This window comes from Ictidomys tridecemlineatus, chromosome 4 (assembly GCF_052094955.1).
Source record: "Ictidomys tridecemlineatus isolate mIctTri1 chromosome 4, mIctTri1.hap1, whole genome shotgun sequence".
NCBI lineage: Eukaryota > Metazoa > Chordata > Mammalia > Rodentia > Sciuridae > Ictidomys > Ictidomys tridecemlineatus.
This window is the reverse complement of record NC_135480.1, coordinates 158611960-158634215: the sequence shown is the minus strand read 5'-3', so window position 1 is coordinate 158634215 and position 22256 is coordinate 158611960. Positions and strand designations below refer to the sequence as shown.

Genomic DNA, 22256 nt, shown 5'->3' with positions numbered 1-22256 from the left:
ATAATTCAGTTTTTAAAAATTTAATGTTGTTGCTTTGTTTTGGGATACTACTTTAGCCATATGAAATGGTTAAGTGTACCTGTTTTGGAATTCATTACCTTTGAATTTTTCTCTTAAGTTCTCAGGAAATGGCAGAATTATTTCTGTTTTTGCATTTTGTAAGTTTCAATTAAATGTCACATAATCGTGAAAGAACTGACACCTTTGTAAGTAGTTCCCAAAGCAAACTGTCTTGTCAGTAATCATAACCTAGTTATGAATGCAAATGTAAAGTTTATTTTTTTAAGAGGTCCAAAACAAAGAGGGGGGAAAAAACCCACATGGAAACACAGCCTTATACAACTCAAGGAATAAAGCATCTCTGCTCTTAAACATAAGACTTTGAATAGTAGCAGTAATAATAAGAGAGAACTTTGGCATCTGCCCAAGTGCTTGTTTGAGAGGGAGCAGCAAATGGCCTGCGCAGTGTGTGGCTGTGCAGAAGTTCCAGGGTGACACATGCCTCACAAGCTGGTCACAATGCTAGGGGTCAGGGGTCACGTTCAAGAGCAGGGTGTTGCTGGATAAGGCTGAGGAAGCAGAGGTGGCCCCTCTGTGCTCAGTGTGTGGGTCTGTGTACTCCTTTCCCGTCAAAGCTGGCCCAGCACAGCCAAAAAAGCGGTTCCTTGGCAGGGTTTAATGGCAGGATGATGTAGTCTGTTGTGACTAGTGCATTCCTTTCAGGTTAAACTAGGGAAATGGCATTGTGTTAAAATTCCAAGTCGCATGAATGTTTTATTGCCACAGTGCATTTAGCCCTCCAGGGGAGTGTGTGTGGCGGTGGGTGGGGGTGGGGGTGACTTAGAGACTCAGGAACTATCAGAAGAACACTTCCCTTGGAAAATTTTACCCACCAGCATGAAGCTGATTTGCTGTGATGGTCACTTAGAAGGGTTTCGCTTTTTCCTAAACTGTGGCTGTTTAAAGTCTTCCAATCCGGACAATTAACAGCTGAAGAAAATATGACAAGACACACGCAAAGAGGTTGGGAGATAGAGAGGAGGAATGCGCCCGAAAGGAGCTGAGCGGCCTTCCTGTGTGAACTGCCCGAACCAGGGCCCCCTCCCCGCTCCGTCCCTGTCCCCCCTTCCTGGGCTGTGTTTTGCTGTCTGCCTGAAGGCCAGGACTGATCTGTTAACCTTGCACTACTGACGGGGAGGCTGCTGCAGCTCATGGTACTGTATGTTACCATTACTACTCCCTCATTCCTTTTCACTGGCTCGTTTTTTTTTTTCCCAGACCATTTCTCTATAATAACGGTTTATATTAGTCAGAGGGATACAATTTTGGAATGCAGAAGGTCCGAGTTTAAAACAAACTTTAAGTATGGTGCTCCCCCCAGCCCCCTTCCTTGGCATTTAGAAAGGCTAAACCAAGCCATTCTAATTCAATTGCAGCCAGAGGTTTCCAGTGTGATTTAATATCAGGAATTCTGGAAATGAGGTGGTTTAAAGATGCAAGTCATCTGGGCCTAGGATCTTATAAAGGGACTTTGTTGTGAAACCACATGAGCATCCTCAGGTTTTTAGGATGTTTTCAGGCTTTGTAGTTTTTTTTTTCCCCAGATACATCCATTTTGCAGATTGCCCCCCACCCGGTCCCTCCAGGGGAAGCCCAGCCATCTCATTCACTGTTGCAGTTGTTTCAGGCCTACAGTTACTGAGGGCCTATATGATTTGACTTCAGTTGTAATTGTGCGTGTTGCATATAACACTCTGGATTGTTTCATGATTTGATCTGACTCAAGTTAATTTATAACAGATTAAAACGTGGATGTATGGAACAGCTTTCTGATTTTGCATTCTGCCTTTGCTAAAATATTCATGTGTCTGATTTTCTTTTCCCCCAGTGAACAGAACCATGTATTCTCTTAGGTTTACCTTAAAAAAGATTTCATAACAGTTTGAATTTTAGTTTTGAAATGCCTATTTTCTATATTCTCAAATCTTGATGCTTTCTTTATTTTTGTGAGGTGTTATTTTTCTTCTTTAGAAAAAATACACACACACACAGACACACACACATATGGTGGTTGTATATGTGTGTGTGTGTGTGTGTGTGTGTGTGTGTGTGTGTGTGTGTTTGTGCATACTTTGATAACTGCCAGATACTTAGGAGGAAAAACTTATAGAGCTGCTAAACTAAAATAGTTTTCTGTTGATAAGTTATCATTTTAAAGTTAACATAACAGAAATTTAACTCAAGAGTATAGTACAAATTGTGAGTGGGTCTGTTGCCCTATTTATATAGAGTTTTAAGTATGGAATTTATGTATTCCTCTAAAATGATGATTTTGTTAAGATAGACCTCCCGAGTTTAATCTGATTAGTGGTGTTTTGTATGGTGTTTTTTTCTCTTTAAACAGATATTGACTTTGTTTATGGGAGGTCTCAAACCAACAAGCAGTCAACTTTACAGCAAAATCAAGATTTATATGTGAACCTGACACTTCAAATTTTAGGTGCATTCACTCCTTACATTCAAAAATAAGTCTCTTTTTATTTTATTGGGTCTGGTGATGTGATGATAGGAGTTTTCTTTTTGTGAGTTTTAAAATTGTAGTAGTGAATTTCAAAATGTAATATTTTAGAATATTATTTTGTGCTAGGCCTTTTTTTCTTTCTTTTTTTGCTCATAACCAACTTCAAAGTTGATTTTTTTTCCAAAGTAGTAGAAAAACTAAAGTGACAAATTAAGAAAAAAACTGTCATTTATTTCAACTCTCAAAAAATACAATTAGGTGTCCTGATCATAGAAGGTTTTTTATTTTTTTAATTATGAAAAGGATGTTACCATGTTCAAGCCTTTCCAATTTGATTTATTAAGTTTCCTTTCATCACCCAATAGGGAAAGAGTAGAATTACTACAATATCACATCTCCCTAATGAGAAAGTTTCAGCTGACTCAGAAATTTTTCCCCTAAAACTTAGATTTTCTTAAAAATATATTAACACTTCTGTTTCAGCATTTTTCTGTTCTTCTTGTGGTGGACACCAGTGTTTGACATTGTGGACTTTCTGGGTAGTTAAGACTGATCTGCCATGCTGAGTGTGGATGCTGATGCTGCCATGCATGAGTCCTGTGATCTTGGCTAAGTCTCATTATCCCTGGCCTTTCTTTGGCGATGCTAGAGATTGAACCCAGGGACTTCCACATGTTAGGCAAGTGCTATACCACTGAGCTATGCCCCAGACCAATTTTCTCCAATTTTAAAATGGGGAAAGAACACTGAACTTGAGAATTTGTCAGAAAGATGAAATGAGACAAAGCTGCGGTAAGTAGTAAGTACTCTCTGTCAGTTGTTATCCCCCTCCCTTGAGCTGCACTGTTCTCTAGTGTTTTTCTTGGGGAAGCTTGACTTTTTAGAAACAATGGAAGAAGGCCTGGGGGGGATGTTTAAATAAAATGTTTAGATTTCTTCATGTATCTATATAGGAAAGGAGGTATTAGGCCATTTTTTTTTCTTAAAAGAGACTTGTGCCAGGTGCAGTGGTACACACTATACTCTTAGTGGGTTGGGAGGCTGAGGCAGGAAGATTGCAAGTTCAAAGCCAGCCTGAGCAACTTAGCAAGGCCCTAAGCAACTTAGTGGGTCACCCTGTCTCACAATAAAAAATAAAAGGGCTGGAGATGTGGTTCACTGGTTAAGAGCTCCTGATTCAATCCCTGGTACAATAAATAAATAGGTACTTATGTTATCCATTAGTGTATATTTTTACCACTCTGCAAAATTCTCACCAGGTTTTCCTTCATGAAAAACCTGTGATATTATTTCTGTGATACCTGCTATGGCTAAAGGTAGACTAGAGGCAAAATTGGCAGATTCTCTTGTATCCTGTTTACCTTTGTATTATTAGTTCTAATCACTTGTTTGAATTAAGGCTTCCTGTAGTATTAAACTCATTAGCTCTTGATAGTAGAGATTGAAAATGAATTTATGAGATTCTCTCCTCTCCTTAGGTTTGTGAAAATTCACTTATAATCATGAAATTAAGATTATAGTAGGGGCTGGGGTTGTGGCTCAGGGGTAAAGCACTTGATTCGCATGTGTGAGGCACTAAGTTTGTGCTGATCCTCAGCACCACTTAAAAATAAATAAATAAAGATTTTTTAAAAAACAGGTGTTTAAGATAAAACTGCCTTCTGAATAAACAAGTTATTTGAATTAAGTTATACTTAAAAAAAAGATTTTACTAAAGCTAATAATGTTGATACTTATGTAGGATTAAATAAAGTAGCAGCAAGCAGCATACATGTATATGTGGGTAATATATCATTCTCATTTCAGGCTTAACACAGTGCTTTAAATATAGTAAAAGACTTAGAAACTATTTGTTGAGCAAAATAATTTTTTTAAATTGTATTTTAGCCCTGGATTAATAAATGTGTTCTCATGCCATATATTAAGCTTGTCATAGATGATTTTTTGATTAGTATTGTTGCTTTGTCAGACATCTAATTTCTTTTAGCCACCCCAAGTTTGAACACACTGCATCTCAATATCTAAAATAAATATTTGGCTTAGTGTTTACTTGGGCCTGTTAGTAAAGTTACAGAATGAACATTGATAACTAATTATTTTGTTAGGTAACTTTAGTAGGTACAGTGTGCTAGGTCTGGTGCTTGTGTTTTCTTATTATTCATTCTTACAAAAGCACTAAGGGGAGGTACTCTTGTGATTTTTTTTATAGATAAGGAAATAAAGATCTAAAATTTGTATCCAGCAAGGTTGACCCCAAATCCCTTGCTTTTCCCCTGCTGCTTTCTTTATCCATCTGTAACTTAAACACTAGCTACTTTAAAAAAGAAAAAAACAAAAGTAATAAAATGTAGTTGTTGAACCCACTTTTTTTTCTCTTCTTTTCAAGTTAGATTTTACAAGGAAGCTGATATGTAGAACTGATAAAAATCAGAGCTGCTCTGGATGGAAAGGGGAGAGCTGTAGAGTTCTATCTTTTATGTTTATACTTGGAATCTATGGAATACTTACAAGAAAACCATAGCCTTATGACCCTATACCCCAGGAACTGAGGCCTAGCAAAACTTGTTTTGCCATCCTGGAAATAAAGTATAATTTATCTTTTCCTTAGAGGTATTATTATGTAGAATTCACAGGAAAAACAAATTTGTATACATTTAAAGAGAACATATCTAAGAAATAACGTAAGAGTTAATACCATTGTAAAAAAATCAGCTTTTTTTTTTTTCATTGTATGACTTTTTTGCATGCTCATTTTCAGGGTATACAAATTTTGTCTGATCCATTGTAATGAATTAATTTTACTTTGGAGAAAGGTAGAGAAAACCCAATTCATAATCTTTCTCTACAAATGTATACCGACTTGAGTTTGAAAATAATAACAAATTTTTGGTGTTTTATGTAATGTTATAGCACATCTGTGAAAGATATACACATATCACATATAGATACATGAATAAAAAGGGAGGACAGGAGAAAATGGATCCATCAACTGGGAAAATAATGTTGCAAAAGCACTATTTTAAATAAATTGCCTGTAAAACAAATTAATTGACATGATAATTTTGTAACATCATTATAAACCAGGAATTTCAATTTTTCTTACCTGCTAAATTATGTTAGAATTTTATATAGTACTTTATTAAAATATAATTTATTATTTATTAAAAGTTATATATCTAATAAAGTATTATATAAAATTGTGAGCACCATGAGAAGAATCCAGGCTTATCAGCCAGCTATATCTGCATTGAATTGCTCTTTGTGTGATTTTGGGAAAGTTGTGTATCTTTCTTGAACCTCAGTTATCTCATTCATGAAATGGGACTTACAGATGGTACCTAGGAAGTCTGGCAGAGTAGATGAGCGTTGTCGTTTCCACCTTCTTTTGCTGACGACTGCTGTTGTAGTTTGCAAGTCTTGTGCACTATTCTCTTAGCAATCTGCTGGTCAACTGTGGCTCAGGCTTCTTAATTCTTGCATTGTGCAGTGTACATATTTGGCCTTTCCAATTACTAGTTAAATATTACTTGTGCCAATCTTGCAGAAGCTTACTTCTGCTGAAGAAAGTGTGGGTGGAGGAAATCTCTCCTTTCTTACTCTTCACTGAGAATCAGTCACTGAGCAGCATAATTCTAAAATCTTATGTGGCTTTTGGGTACTTTATGAACCTTTTTATGGTAACCCAGGAGCAAGGAACTGATTGGATTAATACATTCCCATCAAGGGACTGTTCTGTTAACCTCTCCCCCTCCATCTAACCCATGCGTGGTTTTGTGAAGAAGGGACTTTTTCTATCCATTATTTAGGTTTGCCTTGTATAGTGGGGATGCCAGTTTATAGATGTTCAAGTTTTGGTCAGCTTTAGAGCTGTAAACAAAAGAAGAAGAAAAAACTCAAAACAGTAACAACAAAAGCAAAAAACCTCCATCCAAACCAAAAATCTAAACAAAACACCTTCTTAGCTTTCTGAAAAACCCAGAACTTTATGAAGTGCAGAATCTAAACTTTGCACACTAATTTTTATTTTTAATAGTTTTAAACTCGTCTGTATAACTTTTATAGAAAAGTTATACATGTTTTGTGCAGATCTGATTAAGAAAACGAGAGAGAGAAAACTGTTGTTTGGGCCACCACTAAGGAACCATTTTATTCACATCTTTTAAATTATTTTTCTTTGTTGACAAAATCATACAAATGCAAGGATATAAAATAGTTACATATAAGGATTATACTATATTTGTATGTGGCTTTATAATGTATACACACACATATAATATATGTGTGTTATAGGTGGACAGAAAACCTTTATTTTATTTTTATGTGGTGCTGAGGATTGAACCCACTCCCTCACACATGTAAGGAGAGTGCTGTATCACTGAGTCCCAGCATTCAGCTCCTATATGTGACTTTATTTTTTTAACTCAACTACATCATAGGAATCTTTCCATGTCTATAAATATAATATCTATCATAGAGACTGGGTATAGCTCAGTGGTAGAGCACTTGCTTAGCATGGGCAGGTTCTGCATTCAATCCCCAGCAAACACACACAATAAAAAGGAATGAAAAAATAATAATTTTAATGAATTCTTAGTGTGCCATTATATCATAATTTATTTAATGTGCTGTTGCATCTTGAATGCTTGTTTTCTAATGGTGGTTTCTTGGAAGTGTTATTGCTGGGAAAAGAGCTTCATTTTGCATAGGTTAAAGTGGGTTGGCAGGCATTTGTGAGAAGGGCCAGGTGGTAAGTATGTAAGAAAAGGATATGATTTGTGTAGTAATTCTTCAACGTTATCTTTATTGATCCAAAAAGTTACCTATGTAAAGGAATAGATCTGACTCTATTTCAGTAAAACTTTATTAACAAAAGTAGGCGGCAAGGTAGCAGTTGGCTGGCAGACAAGAGTTTACCTGCTGAAACAAATTAGCAACTGATTATGGGTGGAGATTAATCCTCAGTTGGTTGTAAGCTAACTTGATGTATCTTAGAAATGTGTTATTACATCAGGACAGTGTAATTTCCAGGTACATGGCAATCAATACTTATTTTTAAGAGGTTAGTAAAGGAGATTTTCATACCTGCTTCTATTGCTGAAGCCTAGTAAATTTTAAACTAGGAGGCTGTAGAAACCACTGTGTATTTTATTGTTCTAGGCTTTAGATTTCAGCATATGTTGACAACCTGTGGGGGAAGGAAAGCCCCCTTCAACTTGCATTGTGAGGGAGGTGTGCATTTTCTCATCTCCAGAAGACTGCTTTATATCACCAGGTTCTAGAGATGGCCTGAAGAAAAGTGAATGAAAAGTCCAGTAGGAGGAAAGTCCAGTCTACTAGGCCATTTCTGAGAAGACTCATCTCAGCGGAAATAGACCCCAGATCAACAGAATGACATTGAATTTGTTACTGAACCTTTACAGGTTAAATTATTCTCAGAAGACTGCTCTGTGCATAAATAGTAACCTCTTTGCATCTCCAGTTTCTATAAAGCAGGAATTATTGACCCCTAGCTGCCCCCGGGATGTTTGTTGAAAATCAGGTCAAATAATGAAATAGTTAAAATCCCTCCACTTGTAGTGTTGTGCTGCTGCTGCCACAAAGAATTTTCAGAGATTTATTATTTAGTGTATATTGGTTGACTATCTGATATGTGTAAAGCAGTGTGGTGGGTGCTGTGGGGGGAATATAAAAGTTCCTGTTTCTTAAGGAGAGAAAAATCATGTATTTTAAGTCCAAGGTTGTAGAGTGCTGTTTACCCTAAGGATACTAGAGCAATGGGAAGGAGGAGGTCCCTTCTGCCTTGGAATCAGGGAATTTCATGAAAAAAAGTATTATTGGGAAATATGGAAATTTTCAAAAGTAGAATGCTGGGGAGGGTATTAAAAAAAAAGCATCAGGAGAACTATGTCAAATGAGGAAAGCCCATATTAGTATGCAAGAGACATCAAATAGTCTAATTAGACTGTCTGCTAAGTACTCTTCATGAAGGAGGAGGAAATGATCAAGTTGAAAAGGCAGGTTAGGGCTGGGATTGTAGAGGGCCTGGAAAGAACTTCAATCGGTAATTTGTGGGGAACTCTAAACATCACCTAGGAGAATGTGTTGGACAACTGGTGGGGTGGTATATAGTACAAGTTGATGAATGCAGAATAATCCAGCTGGGATCATCTCTTAGGGTTTAGTGCAAAGGTTCAAGCATGTACTCATTAGAAATGATCTGGATAGTATGTGTGTGTGTGTGGGGGTGTATATCTGACCAGAGAGCAAAATTTCAGAATTTATTGGGTTTGGAAAATAAGCAAAAGGCTTTTTTTATCATAATGTGTGGCTCTGAGTCCTTGTTACTAAGATTATAGTGATAACAAGGCACAACATAGCAAAGTGAGGGGAGAGCCATACTGAAGAAAGGAGACAGTGAACCCATTTGTTTTGCGTGTTTAGAGAGATGTTAGACAACTAGAAGATGTAGTGGGAGCCTGATGGGGCAGGACCAAAATTCACAGAAGGCATGTAGGGGTCAGGATTTGGGAGTCCTATTCACCTGGAGGTGACAGAGGAAACCTGGGGAGAGCATCACATCACTAAAAGCAGAACGTATGGGGAGAATGGCATTTTATAGTAGTGCTTATATTAGGTTAAGTCAGTGACGGAAGTTGCTTTATCTTTATGTAAGACAGCTAACACCAAATCAAAAAGGAGAGCCTCACCGTGCATTTTATTATTTATAAAGTGTCCTCAAAGCTTCTAAAGCTACTATATTTCACAAGTAAAGCATTCAGTTTGGAAGAACATAACATATTTTATAAGAGTCCCAAGAAAATATAGGAAACTCCGTTTTACTATATTTCTTCAACACTTCCTGAGAACCTTGATGACAAAGATGTCATTGGTTGGAGAGGCTTACATTCACTCCTCCTTACCTGTCTGGTGTTATCTTTTCTTCTTCCCTAGATTGACCAAGTTGAGATCCGTGTATTTGGGATAGGGTCCAGGGTATCCCATGGAGATCAACTTTGTATGCTTTTGTGCCTTTTTTGTTTTGTTTTGTTTTTAGGCTGGGGTCCTCAGTAGGCTTGGAGGGGGAAATGAGTGTGGCTCATACAGTGTGGTTCACCTTGAAGTTGGGGAAGTTTTTACTGTATGGAACAGCAGGATGGAATGTACTTTCCCATTTTCTTTCTTCTCTTGACATTATCTGTGTTCCAGCTTTGTAGGCAAAGAAAGCCATGCTGCTTCCTTGATCTTTGGCACACTGCATTGCGAGCTTTGGCAGCAGGGTACAGGCTCCCCTGACTCTCCTGTTCAGAGTGGTCGGGATTCCTCCTGTGGCCTGCCTTCAGGCTCAGTCTTCGTAGTAAGTTTAACTCATTTTACATGGGGCACAGGGCTACTTTGAGGAATTTGCATCTCTAGTCAAATGTTGTGCATTAAATCTGGTACTACTTGCCCATTGTACTCTTTTTCCTAAACCTTGTATGCTGCTTACTCTTTTGAAAAATCATAATTGGTTTAATGTAAGGAGTTTAGTAGTAATTTGTGATGTTGAGTTTTTTTATTTTATTTTTGGAGGTACTATTTTGTTCTTTGGCTTTCTAAAAACATGACACGCATTCTTCTATCATATTTCTCAAAGAAAAAGAAAACCCCTTTCTGCTTTTTCACATATATTTTTCATTCACTCTTTTCTTGGTATTTATTAAATGGAGGAAGGAATTGACGTGATTCTGCAATCTGCATTTGGGGTAAAATTGGGAGTTCATAACCCACTTTAATCTAATGTATGAAATATGATATGTCAAGAGCTTTGTAATGTTGTGAACAACCAATAAAAAAAATAAAAAATTATTAAAAAAAATAAATGGAGGAAAGGAAAAAAGATTACATTTGATTTCCATTTCTGTGCCTCTGATGAAGTAAAATAAAGCTAAGTGTATGTATTATCGTCCAACATGAACTTCTTTGTAGAAAATTGTCATCATCCAAACATATAAATAGAAAATCCAGAGGCTTGATGGTCTCCTCCACTCGAAAGCAGTCTCTTTCCTTTTGTTAGTGATAAATTCATTCTGATTCTTGATCATTGTGGAAAGCCAGGGAGTGGAGCACAGCCAGTTCAGGATGACCTGCATTGTTTTCAAGTGCTTTTTATTTAAATGCTGTAGTGTCGGTGCCCAGTTTTTTCCATCTCCTATTTGTACATACGTGGAGTTGGTCATCTCTGTGTTCCTTAAGTGGCTTGTTCATTTTGGCTTTTGCCCCCAAACTCTTTTCTGGCTTTCTTCCTCTCTTTTATAGAATGAGATTTCGAGGAGATCTGGGTTTTATGCCCTGGTGCCTGTTCTTTTTTTCCTCAGTTTTTAAAAGTTATCTTTTCCAAAACGAAGTCATCTTTTGCCTTTTGAGTTCTCATCCGTCCCCTGGTTTTCTAGTTCATTCAGGCTGATAAACTTTAATAATCACTGAAAGGGCCAAGGAGTACTTTGGACCATCGACCTGGACTATTGGTCTTGTCAATCCATTTGCTGACCACACCCTCCAATGGGTTAGGTTTTTTTAGATTTTATTCACTTATGTTCCATAGAAGCTCCTTACTTTTTAGATTCATAGGCCAAGCTGCTTGCATGAAAGACATCTCAGAAAATTGCCATTCATTTTAATTGCAAAGGACTTAGTTGGTTCTGGGGGACAGTTGAGTAAAATATGCTTCTTTCAACTTCCTCCAAGAAAGACCATGACAATCAGCCCTTCTGTATGTTTTAGTTTCCTCAGTTACTAATATTTTCCCTTTGACACTTGAAGTTTGCTTCCACCTTCCCCAAATTCCTTCCCTCACTCACTGTCTGAAGCTTCAGAGCCCTGATGGGAGTGGTGTGTCGTAGTGCACTTTTGTGGAATGTGGTGGAAAGGAACATTTACTGGTGGACTGCATACCTACTGCATGCTTGGTTAGGTGCTTTACCTGTGTCTTGCCTACCCTGTAGTATTTATTCCCATTTTATAGATAGAAGGAAACAAGGCTCTGAGAATGGTAACTGATCCACTTTACAAGGTGTTGCAGCTGGGGTTTAAACAGAGGTCTGATTCCAAAGCTAGATCTCTTTTTCCTGTCTTTAGGGTGGCTGAAGTGGATCCTTGAAGGCAGAAAGTTAACCTGTACATGTATAAGCATATTTAAAAGTTTCATTTCACGTCTTTTGTCAAACTTGACAATATATATGTCAATAAGTAATAACCTACCATGGTCAATTTCCAAAATACTGAATTGCAAGAATGATTGTAACCAATTAAAAATAATCCAATTCTATACTTTTCTTTCTTAAATATAAAATCTCTCCCTAGCACAGGTGAAAATGTCTTTATTCTCATTTTCTTCAGTGCTAAAACCCAGGTACAACTTGAATTGTAGGAAATAAGTTGAACTCTGTCAAATGGTAGGGATTTTTTTTTTCTAGTAAATATTACTGTTGTTGTTACTTGAGAGAATCTGTCTTCATTCCCCCTATCCATTTTTTCAAATATTGAAGAAGACTGTAGTGATAGGCTTTAGTTTTCTTGTTTAAAATAAAAGGAGTGCAGTGGAACCTCTCCCCTACCCCACTTGTCTGATGTGGAAATTAATAAATATTATGTGTAAAGCCCTTTGAGCACTCTAGAAGAAAGATTCTATGTAATTTTGTCATTATTCATGGTCCATTAGACTCTTCAGGATGTCACCAGGGAAGAGAGATTTTTACCTCTTATCCTATATTTTACAGTGTAAAAACAAGGTATTTCTGTTGTTGTTTGTGGCTGTGAAAATCTCCTGTAATCATACCTGCAGAGGTTGCTCCTGTCACAGAGCCCAGGGCCTGCTTTTGGGCAGCTCACTCAAGAGATGGGCTGCCCAGGAAGTGAGAGGAAACCTGCATTGCACAGCTGCTGGGAGGACAGGGTGCCCTCTCCTACCTCTCCACCCCAAGTCATCTGCCCTGTCTGTCAACCTGTTGAGTAGCGCAATCAAGTGCTGGTGATCTTTTCCTTCTCTAGCCTCTTATCCTGAGCCTGAGTTCATGGTTCTGAGATGATCCCAGAGAGGATTGGTGTTTCCCTCTGGCGCTGTCCCTGTCCCACACACTTCTGCAAGATGTCTGCAATCCTTATCGTGTTCCTGTTGTGACAACCCCGCCTCACCTAAGGCTTCTTAATGGCAAGTGTATTTCTTCCCATTCCTTATTGGAAAAATGGGTAAACACTCTTCTTTCTTTCCCATAGCCTTCTGATCTGTGAGCAGGGCTTTCATTCTTCCACTTTAGATTCCGTACACTTGGCTATTGGGGTCTTATTCTTTTCTCTTACTAGGGTTCCCCAGTAGAGAAAGCTGAGGCCTGGAATGTTTTCTAGGAAAAGCGTAGACCAGAAAATCGTGAATTAGCTGCACGCCCGATCACCGAGCTCACCTTCCTAATTTTTTTAAATTTATTTCTTTGGCAGCATTGGGTGTTGCCTGCACCACCATCTCCACAGTGTTGGGTGATCTGTTTGTTTCTTTTTCTGTTCTTTCTCACAAGGGCCCTGGTGAGCTTATTGTCCAGTCCATTTCACTTAATGGTCTTCCTGAATTCTCTGTGTTATCTGAGTGGTTTTTCCTCTTGCTGCTTGGTATTGTATAATCGCTGAAATTGGGCTGAAGTTCCTTCCATCAGTGCTTGGAATGTGACAGATAGTTCTTGTACCTAGCCATGTCCCGGAGCCCTTGAAGGGGGACCTATTTTTCTGTTTCTTTCCTCCTTTCTGTTTTTTTTTTTTTAAACAATTTCATGTATCCATTCTTTTCTAAGTTCTTCTGATTGTTTCCCTTATCCCCTCAACATTGCTAGACTGAACCCACCAAAACATGCATAGTACTTCAGAACTGATCTGGGCTTGTGGCCAGCTTAACTGAAAAGACTTGAGCTAACATGGAAGTTAGTTTGTTTATTTAGGCTGTGACTTTCATAGTGCCTATTAGGCAAAAAACCTACCTGAATGTTTAACATTTAAAAGTAAAATTAAATTTCAAATGGGACCGTGAGTGCAAGAAGCATTCCTGGCTCTGGAGGCCCCCTTTTTGGTATTTCTTTCCCTAAGCTATCATTTCTGTTTCTCTTTCCTCCTTTGTCCCCTTGGTTCCACCCACTTTCCACTTTGGTTCACCTTTGAATATCTTGAACTGTAGCTCCTATTTGCAATTTTCCTGCCTTCAAAAGTCTAGCGGCTAACAGTTTTTATATGTGATCTCAGTAAACAAAGACTGTGTGTGTGTGTGTGTGTGTGTGTGTGTGTGTAGGTAGGAAGCCTGCCACATTTCCTCCCTGCCCTACAGAAAATGTGTTTTCTGGAAGCCCTTTTGACATTGAAGTGAATGCCCACTGGCCCTCCCTTGCGGAATTCTCCTGAGAGGGGAGAGAGAGAGAGAGAGGCCTTTATGCTTGTTGTCATATCTTTTGTTTCTGCTGATTATACACAAAGTAAGTTGTAAATAGCTCTCTCACACACCATGATTCCTTTGAGGTATATACAGGCGTACAGATAGGCACTCAGATTCAGCTGGCCCTGGGGATTCCACAGGGTCCCTTTAGAGGCCTCTCTCTTCCTGTCACAGCACCAGCAGAAGTGATTTTTATCAGTTTGAGACAGTTTTCATCCCATAATTAAACTCCTTGGCATAATGTTTAGAAATATTCAGCTGATTAGTTCAGTGTTTTTCTTTGTTTTTAACTTAAATGTTTTTTTTTAATTAACTCAAAAGCAAAATATACAAAGATGCAAAAAAAGGAATAAAAAAAGTCTCCAAAGTCGTAATCACTGTGAACATTTTGTAAAAACCACTGTAGTTGCTTGGCATTGAAACAGACAGTTACTGCTAGCCTAGCACAGAGGAAAGTTAAAATGCCCCCCACCCCAATCAGTTTAAGATTTATATTCCAAACAGTGATTATGTACGCACCATGTTTTATTATCTTAATTTACAACAGAATAATAAGGAGTTACAGAATTTATGTCTGCTGTTTCTCTTAGCGTTTTTTGATTGCCTTTGGGTTGCTGGCTAACTTCTGAGGTTTTCTAAATCAAAAGGCAGAATGAGATGGGCCAAATTATAACTAATTGTGTTATCAGCCTTCAGATCTTTTGTATTTTCTGTGCTAAGTTTTGATGAATTGCCTTTCCCTTTTTAGAAACCCCCCTGTCTGATAATTGAGGACACTGGTTACGGTGGAATGGTCAGGTATCCTTAGACCATAACCTGTTAGCGAACAGTGTGGTTTTGGTTTGAATCTCAGTTTCCTAATCTCTAAAATTTAAGGGGTTACTTTTATGGATCCTTATCTTTTTTTTTTTTTTTTTATCCTGCTCAGAAATTCTATGAGTCCAAGTTTGAAAGTGCCACCCACTTCCCCACTAGTTCCTTTTGTGATTAGGGTTGTTGGAACATACTGGTAGCTTGCCACTGTTTCCTCCCTGACTTATTCACAGACCTTTTTGTTTTCTTTCAGAAACTGTATTTCTAAGTGTCTGAGGTTGTAATTGAATGTAATTGTAATTGTTTAACTTTCTTTCCCTCCTGAGAGTGTTTATAAAGTGTATTCAGTGACTGAGGATAAAAAGGAACTAGAGACTTAGTATTTATGACATGGTCGAGTACTATTAAGGTAAGTAGAAATTTGTTTTATGTTTGTGAAATTATTGTTTACATACAATTTGCAATATATACATTCTGACTATGGAATCTGCTTCAGTCAATTAAGTAGTTACATTTGTCAAGGTTTTATAGGAAGCTTTTTGGGGGGTTCATTTTGATGCAGAATATTCTAAGATTGATTTTTTTTCTCCCCTTTCCTTCTATTGCCCCCTAGGGAGAGTTACTGATGCAGAACTCATTAGTGCCCCTCCATATGTCAACCAGGGGGTGGAATCAGCAGTATTTCTGTGTGTGACACAACACAAATTCCAAATGTCTCTACCCTTCTTTATGTCCAGTTTCTCTCATTCCTCAATTTAGAGGATAAATTCCCTTTTACTTTGCTTATGTTTTCTCACACCAAAGAGCAAGTAGCAGGTCTTGATTTCTGTTAACACCTGCTTTGTTTCCTGTGTCTTTTTTGTTATGTCATTCATATGAAACATCTCAAATGCCTCTAGAATAGATGTCACTAAATGTGATTACATGGTTTTAAAAATCATTTTTTTAATTCTTAATTTTTCATTTCCTTCTCATTTCTTTTAAATTTGAATCTGAGCTTTGCCACTTAATAGCTTGTAACTCTGAGTTACTTATGTCCGCTAAGCCTCAGTTTTTGCATGTAATATGGGAATGCTGATATCTCTATAATAATTGATGGGGAGGGAGTTTTAGTCTGTGTGTAAGGTGCCCATGTGGTGCCTGGCACATGGGACTCTACTGGTGGAACTTGTGGGTAGGGTGATTATTAACTGCAAAGACAGATGATATTCTATCCTTTTTACCTTATGGGCAGAGACAGAATGAGAGACTTTAAAGGAAGGAGAGCGTTAGCCTTAAAAAGATTCATAGAGTTTACTGTATGCCTTTTTTATTAGTGATATTCACTAGTGCAAAGTGAAAGTTATTGAAAATTATTTAAGTTTTAAGTAGTAAACTGATTTGAGTCAAAAGAAAGAAGGAACCACTGAAGGCAGTGTTTGGCTAAAAACAGATCTCTGAACAAAGAAAATTGATTAGCACAGATGATCTTAATTGGAATTAAACAAACCAAACACCAAAGGAGTGCTTTGATAGGGAAAGAAGATAAAGGTGAGATGAGGCTTAGTTGATACAGGAGATTCTGGTACATAGAGGTCAATATGTGATTATTCAAGGTAGCATGTGTTTGTAAATAATAAGTAGCAATTAGAGAAAATTTTTTATTTTATTTGCAGTGCTGGGGATTGAACTCAAGACCTTTTACTTGCTAGGCAAGTACTCTACTGCTGAGCTACATCCCAGCCTCTGAAGAGACAATTAAAAAAAACAAAAACAGAATATTGGTTTAGATGGAATCTAAATCCTTTTTTCTTATACTCTGACGTGAAATAAGTGGTAGTAGGCAATATTTAAAGATGATACTAATTTTTTTAGAGAGAGAGAATTTTTAAAAATATTTATTTTTAGTTTTTTCAGTAGACACAACATCTTTATTTTATTTTTATGTGGTGTTGAGGATAGAACCCAGCGCCCCGTGCATGCCAGGCGAGCGCATTACCACTTGAGCTATGTCCCCAACCCAATACTGACTAATTTTAATAAATAACATAATTTTGAAAGGGGATCTTTGTGACTTTCAGTAGATAATTCTAGAATTTGGAAATATCCATGAGATTATAAATGTTGTTATCATTTTTATTAGAATATACTTACAAATCAAGGTTTTTAAACTTAAGGTATTAAGTATGTTAAGAAGTAAATAATATTGATAGATAAAGCCTGTCTGTGCTCACCGATAGCTGGAGTAGGAAAAGCATATTTATCAGGTATTTTAATAGTAGAAAGAGACTTTAGGCATCACAGAATGCCTTTACTTAATTCTCACATATGAATATTAGACACAGAAAGAAAAAATTAAGTCACCAGTGTGTAGAGATTGTTTCAGCCTTTTCTCTTCACTCACTTCCCTTTTGCCTTAAACTTCCTTATTCCTGTCCATAGATACTTAATAAATGTCTACATTGTGCAACTTGATATGAATATAAGGGGGGAAATTTATGTGGATCTTTTCTTCTTGGAACTTACCTTATTGTAGTTAATAAAGCAGGTTGTGTAATATTTGCAATATATTCAGCATACCAAGTGGCAAACAGGTCAGGCCAATAAGTCTGTTTCAGACCTGCCGTTGGGATGACCTTGCTTCTGCCTGGGTTAAGTGTAACTGTTTGCTGTTCTTAGCAGCCTCCATACCCAGCATCTAACCCAGCCGTATTCCCCTAGGTTCCACTGGCATGTGCTGGCAGAGTGCTGGGTGCAGACTTCTGCCCAGACCTGGAGGAGCCAGACCAGAGGCTGGAAGTCCAGGTTGGAGTCTTACTGTTTTATCAGCTGGGGGTGGTATGACAGAAACAGTGATCCCTGAAGGCTACACTAGTGTTATCAATGTTATTAGGACAAGACAACTCTTGAAAGGTGTGAAGAGGGACCAATGTAGCATGTATACAACAAAAGACTCTTTTCAGGATGAATTGTCTAACTGGAGATCATTCATTCATTTATTTATTCATTCATTCTGGCCTGGTGTGATGGTGCACACCTGTAATCCCAGTGACTTGGGATGCTGAGGCAGGAAAATCACAAGGTTAAGGCCAGACTAGGCAACTAAGCAAGACTGTGTTTCAAAATGAAAAATAGAAAAGGGCTGGGAATATAGTTCAATGTAGAACAACACTAGGTTCAATCCCCAGTACCACACACATACGCAAAAGATACATATCCTGGAGTAGAAATGAACATGGTCTCTGAAGGTTGACTGTCTAGTTTGACACAGTTGCTGTGAGACTTTTGGCAAGTAATTCAACCTAAGTTAGCCTTAGTTTTCTCATCTGTAAAATGGAGATTTACTAGAAAAGATGATTATGAGGCTTAAATTACCTGAGTTAACACAGGGTCTGGCACCAAGAGCCACTGTTAATATTAATTATTTCTCATCTTTTAAAACATCATTGTCATATATAAGTACTCTGTGGGGCACAGGAACATGTAATAAGTCATCCTTCTGCATTATGGTCTCTCATCTTAGAACAGTAACCATTCAATCAGGTACTTTAGAAGAGAAGTATGGCTGGGTGCAGTAGCAGTGGCTCAGAAAGCTGAGGCAAAAGGATTATCAAATTCAAAGCCAGCATTAGCAACTTAGTGAGGCCCTAAGCAACTTAGCAAGACCCTGTCTCAAAATAAAAAGTAAAATGGGATGGTGATTGGCTCAGTGCTCAGTGGTTAATCACTCCTGGTTTCAATCCCAGGTAGCTAAAAAAAAAAAAAAAAAGACTTAGAGATAAATATTTTCTGTTTTCATGGATTGGAAAGATATATGCAGAGTAAATTTTTCCTGAAAATGTTGGCTTGAATTTTCATGTGGCCTTGAAGCATTAGAAGTCATTTAGAATGCTGCAGATTGAAATGTAAATATGACATTTTGGCTAGAGGTATGTCTCTACTTCTCTGTAACTTTTAATTTCAAGGATTGTATGTGCCATTGCAAAGATATAGGTTGAGGTTTCAATATGGATGACATTCCCTAGCATGAGCAAACCCAGGTTATATATATATTTTTTTCCAGGGACTCCATTTGGCATTGTTTTCTAAATTTCCAGGCTTATGGGTTAGCATAGTGAGCTTCGTTTTAAAACATTTTTACTGATTTAGATACCCCACTTGAGAAAAGAGAGAATGGCTTTAAAAATTGACATCTTCACAGTGGGAGTGAGGATAGGAGTAGAGGTAGGGGGGAAGTTTCAGTGTTTATGGTACTGAAGGTACACCGTCTCTTGCACACCTGCTCTTGGCCTAGGGAAGACCACCTGAGCATTGCTGTGCCCTAAGCTGGTACCGTCTGGGTGGTGTATAGCTGTGGGACACTAGGAAAGCAGGTGTGACACATATGATACTTGATCTTGTGCTTCTTCGTTCTAGAGAACTAACAGCTTGTGTATGACATATAAATGCAGAGTGATGGAAGACACTGTGCGATCCTTGAACTCTTTGGGTAGGACAAGGGATGTTCATCACCTGGAAGAGTCTGTTATGGGTGATTGTTGGATCATCTGTTTTTGAACCTTGAGTTATGGTGCAAAGAGAACGGGTTTAACATATGTGAGTGTGTGAAATAAAGCTGAAAAAGACCTATGAAGCACATTAGTTTGACATAACAAGAGAAAGAAAAGTACACTTACAAGTTGAAATGAAACTGTGGTTGTTGGTAAACAGATTGTATGACTTACAGTTCAGCATGGACCTTGCAAAGAAGACAAAGTTTCTGGACAAAATGATGAAATGTATCATATTATTGAATTTATTATTTTGTAATACCTTTCTGGTAGATTGAAAATGTTAGATCTGTTAAAAGATTGTCAACTATAGTGATTTTTTTTAATATTTATTTTTTTAGTTGTAGTTGGACACAATACCTTTATTTTACTTATTTATTTTTATGTGGTGCTGAGGATTGAACCCACGGCCCCACATGTGCTAGGTGAACATTCTACTGCTGAGCCACAACCCCAGCCCCATGAATTGTTGAATTAACTGGTACCAACTACAACCATTTCCTCTTCTTCCCCCCTTTTTCCTTTTCTCTCCTGAATATGGTTTCCATATATTTTAGAAATACCTAGTATATCCATATTATGTCAGTCATAATAAACTTGACAATATATTCTTCATCAGATAACAATTCCAGGAGTGTTTTCTAGCTGCATCTGATTGCATTCTTGCCATGGCATATATCCTCCCCTTTTTTGCATACTAGGGAATGAACCATTTCTTATTTTTCAGTTCAGCTCTATCCTCCAGGGAACTCAGTGTAGAACTTGCCAAGTTGTTCACCATTTTTGCATGGCTCTCAGGCTTTCCTCCAGGGCCAGGCATTGTAACCACAAGTGGGTTTGCTGTTTGGCCTCTTGATTCTGCGAGTAACCTCTGTACACCTCAATTTAGGAGCAATGGTGTGGGTATATCCTTTCTTAAAAATAATTTCCATTTAGACACACATTCTCATATCTGGGTTAGTTTTCTATTTTAGGTGATGTAAGTTCTCATGACTGGTTCTTTCTGTTCTTCTTCCGTTTAAGCCTTGGCAATTTTCCCCTAAAATTTCAGAATTTTTAGAAGCTTTGTAATTTAATAATCCTAAGACCTCTAATATATAACTCTTCCATATATATATCTCTTTGGTTTTGAATGACTGTCATCCTTCAAGTCTGTTCCTGGCAGGGAGTTTGCTGTTTTTGTGTTAATATGTTTGGTTTAGAAAGATTCTTGGAAATTGAGACTTCATTTCACTATCTAAATTTGTTTTCCTCAGTGTCTTGAAGTAGGTATAAACTGGGTACTGTTTAATATGGGAGGTTAACTGATGTATAGTAACAAAGAATTGTGCTCTCATAGTTATCTTCTAGGAAATTATTCTAGTTTAGACCTCTCTTAATTGCTGGTGTTTCATTATTAATTAAGTTAACTTTCTTAGTGTAGGTGTGTCTCATCATGTATTAAGTTCTTGCAGTTATCTTAGCACAGTTCTTTACTTGGTTGAGAATTCAAGATGTGAGGTTTGACTTGGTAATTTTCACCACTGAAGTGCTTAGAAAATTAGAGTAAATAATGAACCAATATTTCAGTACCAGGTTAGACACAATTTACTGTGATGTTTCATAAACCACAGACTTCTTTCTTCTGTGAATGCGTGAAGGATCACTTTTTTTTTTCCCAGACATACCGGGGTGCAAGTGTAAATTTCCATAAAATTTAAATGAGGTGCTTCCTGTAATTAATGAACAATTGTGGCTGCTCTCTGGTCTGCATTGTAATTAACCGTGATCAGGCTTGTTTAGTGATGACACTGTTCCTGTAATAATTTGACAAGCTACTGTGAATTTGCCAGGTTATTAAACAACCTGCAGCATTCACTTATGGAATCACAGGGATGAGCTCGGCAGCTACTGCTCTGTCAAATGCAGCATAAGGGTGAACCAGAAGCTACCCCTTGAAGGGGTATCGATCACCACAGCAGATTTATAAATTCCTTGATTTTTGGAGAACTTAATTCATTTTGTATAGGGTGTCTTGAACACTTCTTATTACATGACAAACCTACAGGGGCAAAGTCAGTTATTTTTATGAACTTATGAGGAGGCAGCAAATTCTCTATATTGTTCACACCACTATGGACTAAACAGTCTGAAGTTTCCCTTACCATCTTATTAAATAGGTATGATTATTTACTTATATTCCCTCCCCAATATATCTGCAATATTCTCCCAAATATAAATTCATTTTCTCTTTTTTTTCCCTGTTAGAAATAATAGTTGCTGGGGGTGGGGAGCCTGGTGCGGGGAGAAGGGAATGCAAAAGAAGGCAGAAGAAAGAGGTTCATGATCAAGATGCAAGAAATGCATATATGTAAATGTCACAGTAAAGCACATTAATTTGTGCAATTATTAATGAATCATAGTAAGTAATTAATCAATAAATAAACAGTAGATGACCTTTTACCCTCAGCAAACCTTGTGCCAAGCAGCCATGATGTAGGTAGGTAGAGGTAGAGTGATTTAAGTGGACTGGTAGCCTTACGTCCTTGGTCAATAGTGCACCAGCCCCCAACCCCCTCTTTCAGGTTAAGAACTGTTCAAAACGTTACTGTCTAGTTACTGTGGTGTCTTTCATTCAGATTCTGTTTATTGACTAAACCACAAGGATTCCTGCCCAAAGTACCAGGCGGTCTATGCTTGACTGATTTTGATTTTCTAACATCAGCCCTGGGGTTTATTTGAAAAAATGTACATACACTGCAGCTTTAACAAGTCAAGTGACTGCATGTTTTTGACCATGGAGTAGACTATATCTGAAGATCATTAAATTTGGGTGGTGGGGGGGGGTGGGAGGTAAAGGAGGGTTGGAGAATAAGTGTAGTAGTCATTGTACCATTGCAGAGTGAGAGTGTGTATGTGTGTGTGTGTGTGTGTGTGTGCATGCATGTGTGTGTGACACATGGTTTTT

General features: G+C 37.6%; 1 protein-coding gene across 13 annotated transcripts in view; it reads left to right on the top strand.

Annotated features, from left to right (window-relative positions):
• Bnc2 (basonuclin zinc finger protein 2) overlaps window positions 1–22256 on the top strand; it is a 413108-nt gene that overhangs the window by 152144 nt on the left and 238708 nt on the right. For 10 of the 13 annotated variants that reach the window (XM_078047672.1, XM_078047668.1, XM_078047669.1 and 7 more), the window contains one exon: window positions 17481–17564. The exons of 2 other annotated variants lie outside the window; for them this stretch is intronic. In XM_078047672.1, coding sequence (XP_077903798.1) covers window positions 17481–17564 — 84 coding nt within the window. Of the gene's footprint in view, window positions 1–876; window positions 1215–17480; window positions 17565–22256 lie in introns of those variants that run through there. One more of the 13 variants, XM_040285835.2, reaches the window with a different exon arrangement.